Source organism: Chenopodium quinoa, unplaced genomic scaffold (genome assembly GCF_001683475.1).
Source record: "Chenopodium quinoa cultivar QQ74 unplaced genomic scaffold, ASM168347v1, whole genome shotgun sequence".
Taxonomy (NCBI): Eukaryota; Viridiplantae; Streptophyta; class Magnoliopsida; order Caryophyllales; family Amaranthaceae; genus Chenopodium; species Chenopodium quinoa.
In genome coordinates this window covers 2,165,209-2,177,226 of record NW_018743391.1, presented here as the reverse complement: position 1 = coordinate 2,177,226, position 12,018 = coordinate 2,165,209, and the positions used below count along the sequence as shown (strand labels likewise).

Sequence of the window (12,018 nt, the reverse complement as noted above, 5' to 3'; positions counted from 1 at the left end):
TTTTTTTTTTGAATCATACCTGTTTTCCTTTCATTTGTAGATCAAGTACATGTATAAATTTTTCGTGCCATGAAAATATTGCACAAAATCATGGACATTGTAGATCAATCTAGTTTTTAAAAACTTGTTAATTTGGAGTGATTTTTCTATATAATTTATCCATTAAAAGAGTTTATAAACAAAGAAAAACCAATGATACAATTGAAAGTTTGCATCATTGAGTGAAAAAACAACCTAAATTTGTGGATGATATAAGAACGTTTCAATGTGTTTAAATTTATAGCAATCATATCATAAATATATCATAAATTGAATCATGACTCAATTTTATGTAATGATAGAAAAATTGTGAAATAGTGTATAAAAACGAGTTAACCCCAATTGATAAGGCTAATTAACAAAAAATTGTGAATTAGTTCAAACGTTCCTTTGTTATGTTTGTGTTGGGATGAATATAATGAAGGTTGAAGATGGGGATGAAAGGGATAAATGAGTTTAATTACAATACTACCCCTGCAATAAAACGACCAAACCCTAATTTCCCTGTATGATACCATGTCATGTTGAAGTTAGAGTAACGTTATTGTTTTTTTAAAAAAAATAGGAACCATGCATTATATATATAAAATATACCTTTTTCTCCTCATAAGATTTATTTGGTTCAATAATTGTTGTAATAATTAGATTTCTCTTTTACAAAATTATGTAAAAAAAAAAAGAAATTATTCGAGTGATCTAAATGTATGTTTAGTTTTATGGTTGATTTTATAGTTAATTAAAATATTTAATAATTAAGTTTATTCAATATAAATATATAATTAACCAGTTTTCAAGTGATGAAATAATAGTTATCTAATGTCGTTTTAATTAGGTTTATTTACTAGTTTAAGGTCGGCTTAGAACAAAATTAGACCAGACTGAAAAAACTAGTCCAAAATTCGGGCTAAGTCAGAATTAAATGATTTTTTTAATGCCTGATTTGAAAATAACTTATTGCTCGATATGTAACATAGTATATAAAAATATCACTTTCATAATGAATTATTATATATGCTCTTTATTCATTAAGTTAAACCAAAATAAATTGGTTTGGTTGAAGACCAGCTTTTAAAGGGATTTTGGACCTGATAGGATCGAAGACTGGAAATTTTAGTTTTTTAAATATAGAGTCCTGCGTGGTTCTCTACAATCTGGCTCATTCTGGATCGGTTTTGAAATCCCCTAGTTTTCGCCAAAACTTTTTTTTTTTCTTTTAGAAATAATTTAAGAATTTGTGGTGTCCTGGCCAACTTATTAATAGGCGTACAAAGATATTGAATAGATGTCAAAACCATAATATATGTAATTCTTCTATTTCTTTTTAGTTGACATGTTTTTTTAGTCACATTTGCCGATGTGCAAGTTCTACCAATAAGCAAATATTTTAAAAATATATATTGCGATAAATCAAACAAGATCCCACATTAATATATTTTTCATTACGTATAAATCACAAAACACGATCTAAGAGAAATAATATGTGAATAATGCATGCTATATTAAAAGTAAAACGCGTCAACAAAAAAATGGAGGTAGTATGTACTAACAATAAGTTTAGAGCACTAGTAGAAAAAAAGCATTAGGCACCGGTTCAAACCCGGCCTAAGGCACCGGTTTGAACCGGTGCCAATGTGGGGGGTGCCAATTACCCCCCTTTTTGGCACCGGTTCAAAACCGGTGCAATAAACAGGTTTTGGCACCGGTTCAAAACCGGTGCCATAAACAGGTTTTGGCACCGGTTAACCGGTGCCAAAAATACATTAAAAAAAAATTTTATCCTCCTTTTGGCACCGGTTAACCGGTGCCAAAAATGTCCAAATAATAATTTTTTTTTTTTTTTTGGTTTTTTTCACTTACCAATTAAATCAATCAACTGAAAAAAAAAAATAACAATCACAACAAAAATCGAATTGGTTTCAATTTATATAATCAAAAATTTACAATACATAATCAAATCCAAAATTACAATATAGCTCAATTACAACTAACATATAAATAAATAAATAAATAATTACATTATAAATCATAAAAAAAAATTATAATGTAAAAATAGAGAAATTACAATATAGATCAATTACAACTTGCATAATCTTCTGTACCTGCACTAATTAAAACAGAAAAAAAAAATCAATTGGTAAAAATAAGCTTAAGAATAAATAAAAAAAAACCCAAAAATTCAATTCGAAATAAAAATTCATAATAAATAAAAAAAACCCAAAAATTCATAGTCGAAATTATCAAAAACGAAAAAAAAACCAATTAAAAATCAAAATCAATATCGGAAAAAAATCAAAATCGAAATTATCAAAAACGAAAAAAAAACCAAAATTCAAATCGAAAAAAAGAAACCAAAAATTCGAAAAAAAAACAAAATCAAAATCGGAAAAAAAAAACAATTAATATTGGAACCCAAAAAACCAAAATCAAAAACAAAATCCTAGAAATCGAAAACAAAATCCAAAATCAAAAATCAAAATCAATATTGAAAACCAAAAAACCAAAATCAAAAACAAAATTCCAGAAATCGGAAAAAAAAAAAAAAACCAAAATCAAAATTGAAACCCAGAAAACCAAAATCGAAAAAAAAATCCCACAAATCAAAAAAAAAACCAAAATCGAAATTAAAAGGAAAAATCGAAAAAAAAAAACCAATTACGAAAAACAAAACCAAAATCGAAATTGGTGAATCGAAAACAAAAACAATTAAAATCGAAAAAATAAAGCCAGAACTTGAACTTTGAGAGATTTTGTGGTGGTGGTGGCGGCTGTTGTTGTTGGTGCTCGAACGTTGTGGTGGTGGCGGCGGCGGCGGCTGTTGTTGTAGATCGAAGGGAGAATATGAGGGAGAGGAGATCGATGGAGATGAAAGAATAAAAAAGAACGAAGAGAGAGAGAGAAGAACGAACAGAGAGAGAGGAGATTGAAAGAAGAATGAACAATGGAGATTGAAAGAACAATGGAGATTGAAAGAAGAATGAACAGAGAGAGAAGGAGAGGAGAGGAAATGGGGGCGAATTAAACAATTTTAGGGTATATAAGTTTAATGCTTCGTTTTTTTTTTTAAAAAGGGTGAAACGGTTCAGTGGCACCGGTTCAAACCGGTGCCATTTGCATTTTTGGCACCGGTTCAATCTGAACCGGTGCCTTTTCTCTTCGTCTAAAATCCCTCCCATTACTGGACCGGTTTTGGGCACCGGTTTAGCCTGAACCGGTGCCATATGGGGGGTGCCTAATGCTTTTTTTCTACTAGTGGAGCAAAGCCAATGATTGTCCAAATCAATGGTGGTTATCAACTTTTTAATTAATATCTCTTTCTTCCATCTCATCCATGCCCAATCACCATGCCCAGTTATGCTCATATATACTCATTGGTTGCCCTATAATCATAATATTCATCACTAATAAAGGAAAAAAAATGACAGCCCAATCATACCGTGACAAGTGGCACATACATATTGTTTGCCCACCCTTTGCCAATGGCCATGGCCATGACCTAGTCATTAGATTTCTCTCTATTAAAGTATCATCTTTTGAGTTTTAAATACTTTTTTTCTCTCTCTCTTGATGCCCACCTTTAATGGGTAACCATTGGCTTTGCTTAGTTTGTGTGTATGTCTAGTTACTTGGTGTGACCACATTGATTTTTTTTTTTCTTTATTTATTTATAAGAGTAACTTTATTTACTCATAGAGAAAATAAGTAAACCATTTTGTCCGTAAAAAAATTTATCATTTATGTAATATCATTAAGAAAATTTTAAAAAATATAACCTCATCCATTTTCTCGTTTGAGGAACCACTATTATTTTGTTTTGATTCACAAAAGAACAATTCTATTTATATATGAGAATCATCCCATTTTTCTACTGATCCATCAAGGTAATCTCATTTGCTCATCACCATAAGCCTCGATTATTCAATAAAGTATCTAATATGTGAAGTGACCATATAACGTGGCTAGTCACAAATAAGAATTTGGGTAAACAAATATGTGTTTATAACAATTTGTACAACAAAATGATAGGTTCTAGCTAATAGATTTTTTGTGATAATCTTATGGACAAAAAATTCTATCCAACTTCCAAAATTCCACAATATAGACAATTGACCTCAATTTACCCATTGATTTGCCAATGTGCTTCCAACAATATTGGCTTCCTAATATATATATATATATATATATATATATATATATATTTTGAAAAACTACCTATTATAGTTCAGAATTTGCGAGAAACTACCTATTAAAAAAAATGTTGTAATTGAATACCTAATTTTCGAAAAATGTTGCAATTTACTACCTTACGCCGATTATGAAGGAGTTTGATCAAAGTTCTCCGGTGTTGACTTGGCCACGTGACCATCATGTGACACTTAATGACCCTTTTCTTTCACCAAGTCAATGCCGGAGAATTTTGGTCAAACTCCTTCATAATCCGGCGTAAAGGTAGTAAATTACAACATTTTAAAAATTTTAGGTAGTCAATTACAACATTTTTTTTAATAGGTAGTTTCTCGCAAATTCTGGATTATAATAGGTAGTTTTTCACAAAATTTCCTCCATATATATATATATATATATATATATTTGACAAAGAGATCTATTAATTAAAAGACAAGATTACAACCTAGCCTAAGTAAAAGGAAATAAAAGGCAACACATACACTTAAAACTAGCTCGTACAAACAAATATAAACAAAGCAATAAAAGTTGGTAAATTGCGGCTTTTGCACTTGTTGGAGCCCCGATTGTTGGATGAAGTCCACAGACGATGGTAGTAGAACCAGTCAAAACTGACTTTACCTATCCCATGTCTTGACATCAACTCATAGCACTTGTTGGTTGCACTGTTGTAGGAGACGACGTAGAAGCTGGGGTCGAATACTTGAAGAGGAACCATTATGCCGGTGGCTTCTAGTTTGAATTCATGAATTTGAATTACTTGAATAATTTAGAACTAGTGTGTGGCTCAGGCGATGCCCTAGGTTGCTAGTTTGTACTTGTTTAATTTGTTAATTAAATTCGACTGTTTAGATAGTAAGACTTGTTTGTTTTGAGTTTAACTCTTGCTATAAACATGTTTTAGTTGTAAAACTCAATCATTACATAATGAAAACAAATAGTATAATAAGACACAAATTAACTAATCTAAGTTAACTATAATTCTGTTGGGTAAAAAAACACAATTTATAAATGGCTAAGATGGTAAGACTCTTTACTTAATACTTGTTGGTCTTGAGTTCAAGTAGGGATGGAAATGGATCGGGTTCGGGTCGGTGGAGCTCCACCCGCATCCATCCGTTTCACCCGATCCACCCGTCACCCGCATAATAATCACCTGAAATCCATCCATCCGCGGGTGAAACGGATGGGCCGGGTGGTAAACGGGTGGGTGAATAAAAATTAATTTTAGATAAAAAAAACTTGAGAAAACTATTTTGACCCTTCAATATTGAAATAATTATTGTAAAATAATTGTGATATGTCAAATATTAACATAAAAATTAAAATATAATCGTACCATAAAACTTCTAATATGCAAACATTATATATGGATAAGATATTTATATTTATTTTTAAAAAATAAGAATATTTATAATACTAAACGGATGGATGGATGGGTGACGGATGGGATTAACCACCACCCGAATCCGACCCGATCCATCACCCGCCTCTCATCCATATAAACCGTGTTTTTCACCCGTTTAATAAAGCGGATGGATCGGGAGGTAGGATCATCCGTTGGATATTTCCATCCTTAAGTTCAAGTCTTGTTATAAGCATTTTTTAGATGCAAACCTAATACATGTGAAGGTGACATGTCATGTTTATATAGGGGTTACTTCGTTAGTGTTTGTTGACACTGAAATTTTGTTAATTATTAGGTGTCAGATATATGTAAATAAGGAGATAATATAAAAAATTATAAGATATTTATCTTCTGAATCTCATAGATTATTATCTTTTACTCTACGACTCTCTATATAAAGAGGGTCGAATCTAGGGTTCAATTAAGTTCAGATGGAACAAGTCACAAAGACCCCATCTCCTCCCTAATACCGAACATTGTAGGTACATAGTATGGATTTAAGCCGACAAGGCCCCATACTATAAACATATTAAAACCCTAGCCCTTTGGAGAGAGGAATCAAGAGATCTACGAGAGTTGTAATCCACAGACTATCAATGAAAATCATTGTTTCCGTATATTTTCTACCTCTTTAATTATGTATTGCAGGTTTGAATTTTTATGGTTTATAGTGTTATAGGGGTTATTCAGTTAATGTTACAGGAGTTTTTTCGTTAGTGTTATAGAAATTACTCAGCCAGGTTATTTTGTTCTTTTACAAGCGGTAGCGGTTAAATCTCTCTCAATCAAGACAATCATGATATATTATGCTAGACTACCTAAGGTGTAACCAATAAATAAAATAAAAGTTCATAACATAGATCTCAATTTCATAAAATTTGGTTTACATCTACATAATTTATTTGTAATACACTAATACTTAATGCATGCTAGTACTACTCAACTACTGTGTCACTGTGTGGATCGGATCTCCTTGATCGATCTAGCATATCGTTAATGATAGTGCCTTTTGTATGCACATCAATACATCTTCCCCCCCCCCCCCCCTTTTTTTTTGAAAAAATAAAATAAAATAAAAAATGAAACTCGTGGAAATAATAATATACCACCCAACAAAATTAATCATTATGTTACCTTCCATTGCATCCTCATTTTTCAATTCCTTGAAATTTACTTATTTATTACTGTATAAATCTCTAGTATGAATTGTGTGCCCACCTTTGTGCGTGTGTTTATGTTCAATCATTGTTGTGTTCTTCTATTAGATTACTTTACATATTATATTTAAGATTTTTATCAATAAAATTAATAATTTTTTTGGATACAATTAGTTTGTAAACATTCATAATGGTTTATAACTTTTTTTTTTTCAAAAAAAAATAGTATAAATTGATATATTTCATTACTAATTCGAACATATTTATTAGTATATATTATTGATACTTCAAGTTGATCTCGAAATAAAGTTTATAAAATCTTCAGTGGATGTTATTATTTTGTTCGCCTAATTTTTTTTCGGTTAATATAAGTTAAAAAATAAAATTCGATCATCTACCTAAATCAGATCTACTAAGCTACACATAAGCCGTACATACATTACGTTAATGAAAAATAAGTTAAAAAATGATACAGTGGTATCACGTCCATGGTAGTCGTGTCATATTTTATCATCAATCTAAGGGCCTGTTCACATTTACTTAATTTCAGTTCAGTTCAGTTCAGCTCCAATCACTTCAGTTCAGCTCCAATCAGTTCAGTTTAGTTCAGCTCCTAATTTCCCTATCTCATAAAATATTCAGTTCAGCTCAGTTCTGTTCAACTTCAATCAGTTCAGTTCAGCTCAGTTCAGTAAATGTGAACATGCCCTAAGTTGATAGTATAAATTGCATGAACTAATTATCTACAAGATTGTGTGTTTAGGGAAATATTTGGGGAATTAATTATCTTTGATACAGTATGATCATAATCACATGAGAACCAAAGAATAAGAAAAAAAATTGGTCCCATGACAAGAAGCAAAAATACATGCCCATAATCATAAATAGACAAAGAGAGGCTAAACATGATTACTAAGCTAGGGTGTGTACACTTTCCACTCCCTCAACACTGTATTATTGCTGATACATTTTTTAATTTTTTTTTTTCTTTTAATTTTTTAAAGTAAGCAAAAAAAAAAAAAAAAAAAAAAAAGGAAAAAGGTGGTTAAGAGCTTTACTTTTTCGTCCTTTTTGGGCCAATTTGAATCTCTCTGAATAAAATTGAAGCCTGTCATTTTTTTATTTTATTAAAGTAAATTGATTTTAATTAAAATTTTAATAAAAAAAAAAGTAAATAAATAAAGGAAGAGTGAGATTTCCAAGTTGCCAACCCATCTTCAATGACTTCAAATAAATATTTGAAGTTAAAGTGTTAAATTTTCTCCATTATTTCTCCCTCTCTTTCTTTGTTGTATAGTTTAGTGTGTCTTTTTCTGTGTTTCTAACAAATGAACTTGCTCTGTCATCAAATTCTGCTTCTTTCTTCTTCTGGGTGCTTTGTTCATGCAAGATCCCAAGACCTCAAGAACAAGGTTTGTATTCTTGTTTCATTTTCCATACATTTTGTTTTATGTTTAATTCTTCATCTTTTTCCATGATTCTTTGTTGATTGATTGATTGGGTTTATATCATTACTACCTCCGTTTGGAGGTTTGTCGTAGAATGTCACACCACTAGTTCAAATTACGCTATTAACGTGATAGTTGGATATAAGAAGTAATTTAATTTGTAGAATTCACTTTCTTGTTGTGGTTGGTTACACCACTAGTTCAAATTACACTATTAACGTGACAGTTTATGATGTAAGGAATACTTTGTAGCTAGAATTCACTGGCTTGTTATGAGTGTCGTCACACTGCTAGTTCAAATTAAAGTATTAATTTGATAATTCAAGACAAAAGGAGTAATTTGTAGAATTTGATCACTTGTTTGTTTGGCATTTTGGTGCTTGGAAGTTTCTCCAAACATTAAATTTCATTTGAACCCTTTTGTACAAAATTGATATTTACTTAAATAATTAATTATCATTACAAGTATATTAGAACATTGTCTTTCATGATTCAAAATTAATTGTCGCATTGTCAATACGATGGTTGTGAGTGTAATTATATGTCATTTATTGGCTTAAATTACAGGCACAACCATGATATTTATCTTATTAACTCTGTCAATATGTCATAAGGGTCATCATAGAACTGAACATGAGAACATGAGAAATACCTGTCTTAAGCCTCTGCAGATTGCGTCACTTATAAGTTCAGTTACTTCAGAGCTTTTATTTTACTTTCATCTCTAATCCCAAACCAAAAATATCTCTAGACAAGTGTTATTTCATCATATTTTTTATGGTGTCTCAATAACTTTTCAAATAATGAAGTTAAATCGTACTCCAAATTAAATTATAGTAGTATTTCATTATTTTTTTGAAATTGAATTAAATTGCATTATCATTATACTCCATTCATTTCACAGTTAAAATACTACACCCGTTACAAGTTATGTGCAATGATTTGACATAAAGCAGAGGGGGAAAATGTCTAATCGTTGCACTTAACTTGTAACGGAGGTAGTAAATAAAAACTTTGGCTATTGTCTAAGGTTCTGTAAAATTATGTTATATCCTTAGTGTTATATGATGGTTGATTCCGAATAAATTAAATGGCTGTAGAACAATAATTAACAGCTTGTAAACATGTCTTTGCTAAGTCATAAAGCAAATTTTTTTCAAATTTGTCCGTTGCTCCTTGGTCCTACTTGTATTGATACATATTTTTTAAACATGGAAATGAATCAAATGATAAGACATGTTTAATAGGGCTAGGTAAATAGCAATTTTTTTTTATTTTGCGTATATTATCTATCAGTGACCTTTAGCGTGTGATGTATATGTATTAACTCTAACTATAGGCCTATAGCATATCGTATAGTACATACTAATGGAAAGAATGCCACCTTAAGTTCAATTGTACCTCATTCTCACCTCAGATGCTTTAGGATCGCCCCTCGTGAGGAGGGGGTCCTAATTCTTTCTTTTTTTTTCTTACCTATAAAAAAAAAAAAAAGTTCAATGAAGTATTAGAATGAACAATGGTTCAAGCATACAATGCCTGTACTTTGTTGCAAATTTATACAAAATTTGTCAAATAATTTTTATCAACTTTGGGATGTGAAACTATAGGTGTTTTATGAAGTATTGAGCAATAGATTTTGTCAACGATAAACAATAAAATGGAATTTAATGTGTAACAGTAAAACTTTACATCAATTTCCAGCCAATTGCAAGCTACCAAGGTGGTGTCACATGAAGCTTGGACAATTTAAAGTCTTAACTTAAGAGTAATGATATTTGTATAATGTTTGATTGACATAAAGTGTCTTATATACTTTGTATGTTGCTAATTATGATAAAGAAAATGATATATACGATCTCATAGTTGCGTCTAAGAAACAAAAAGTATTACGTAGGAAATGTTTTAAATGCATACTTAATACTTTAACGATTACACATATCATTATCCTGTACGTGAAGACGGATGAAGTATATCTTTTGTTTGAATTTCTCATTGACATTCGCCATCTTTTTTCGAAGACAAAGACAAGCTGTTTGACATAATAGATGTTTTGCATTTTGCATAAAGCCGGAGAATTGAAACTGTGTTCAAATTTGAAATGGCTGCCAACATCTGTATAATTTACATCAAAATGATACTTAAACATAAATATGAAGACATCTGATAAATTGGAATGAATGCACACGCAAGTACCATATTTAATGTATGTCATGCCTAAATTTTATCAACTTTTTGTCGCTCCAAATTATATCATCATACTTGTACATGTCTATGTTTGGTTTGTTTAAAATGATCCCATCTATTATAGTCTTGTAGATATAAGACTACCGTACAAATAAATGCATTTTTGTGGGATATTGCTCGTGTCATCGTGTGTATTTAAGTTAGTTTTGAGATTGAGGGTAACATTGGTATGTGGTGTAATCGGATTATGCATGATTACTTCGGAATTCACTTTATTTTTCACTTTTTACTTTCAGGAAGCCTTGGTATCGAAAAGCCTTAGAGATGACAACCTTATGGAAAGTAATTGTAAAATCACCAACAACGGCAAATTCAGCACTATGGAAAACCATTAAAACCACAGAAATCCAACCAACAACAAACCCTAGCAAACAAAAGCTTATAAAATCTACTTCTCTTAAAGTTGCCACTTCTTTCACAAGAGTATGCTTATGTGCTCCTATTTCTTCCTACAATGAGGTCTTCAACACCGATGTTCCTCCTAGGAGAAGCTACACTTACCCGCGATCAAAGCCCTTTACTCCACCACCTTCGACGAATAATGCACAAGAATGGAGGATTCCAAGTGCAAGGCATAGCACCGAGGGAAGGAGAGTGTTTAGAGGGAAATCATTGACCGACGATGTTTTAATGAGAAGGTTTGTGGTTGAAGAGGAAGCAATGATGCAAGTTAGGAGGAGAAATGAGATGGAGATTATTAGAAGAAGAGCTTCTTTAAGGAGGAGAAAACTTGGGCCTAGTCCTTTAAGTAGGATGGTACTTGCTGAAAATGATCAAGAGTTCTTTGATTAATCAACTAAACAAAAAGGGGAAAAAAAGATAGTTTTTTTTTTTTTTGGCTTTTTTTACATATGATGGGTTAATTAGTGGTGGTTATTGTATTATTGTGTTCTTCCATAATTTTTTTTGGTTATATCCATTTCCATGCTTTCTCTAATTTTTTACATTTTGAATTACAACGACATGATCAACATGATTTGCGTATGTTCTCTCTATCACAAAGGTATCATAAGCATGCAACTTAGGTGTTATATGTTGCAATAGAAGATCCAGAACACAAACTGTGCGGTGGCTGATCTTGGGCCAAAAGGTTGGGGAGCCAAGTTTTGATCCTCTAACCACCATGCCATATTTTTTTTACTTCTTCCGTTACATATTAGTTGTAACTTTGAGGTATTACTTATGAGACATAAAAAATTCCAAAGTTGCAACTAATACATAACAGAGGAAATATATGCAAATATTAAAAAACATACTATTCAAAAATACTTAGGGGGTTTGACCCTTGCCCGTCTTAACAAAAATCCGCCTTGATGTGTTTTGTCTTAGATGACAATTTGACACGAGATCTTTGCAAATGCATAATTTCATACATTATTATCTTCAATTATTAATTGGAGAAAATAAAATTTATATTTTCAAATATATACATTGGTACGTACCTAACAATACAAGACCAATTCACAAATATATTTTTGGTTAGTTTATTTATACTAAATCACAAATGAAACTCCCTTCAAAAAAAAAAAAAATCACA

The 12,018-nt window shown here is 31.0% G+C and overlaps 1 protein-coding gene across 1 annotated transcript; it reads left to right on the top strand.

The window, feature by feature from the left end:
• The first annotated feature begins 7,929 nt into the window (after positions 1 to 7,929).
• On the top strand, positions 7,930 to 11,636 carry LOC110738726. Its single transcript, XM_021919142.1, has 2 exons — positions 7,930 to 8,198; positions 10,718 to 11,636. The coding sequence occupies exons 1-2, from the start codon at positions 8,170 to 8,172 to the stop codon at positions 11,271 to 11,273; spliced, it is 585 nt and encodes a 194-aa protein (XP_021774834.1). The 5' UTR covers positions 7,930 to 8,169; the 3' UTR covers positions 11,274 to 11,636.
• Positions 11,637 to 12,018: the final 382 nt, after the last annotated feature.

Coding starts and splice junctions, on each gene's coding strand:
- LOC110738726 (XM_021919142.1), top strand. CDS start 8,170: ATGCAAGATCCCAAGACCTCAAGAACAAG. Junction 8,199..10,717: donor CCCAAGACCTCAAGAACAAG/GTTTGTATTCTT, acceptor TTTTACTTTCAG/GAAGCCTTGGTATCGAAAAG.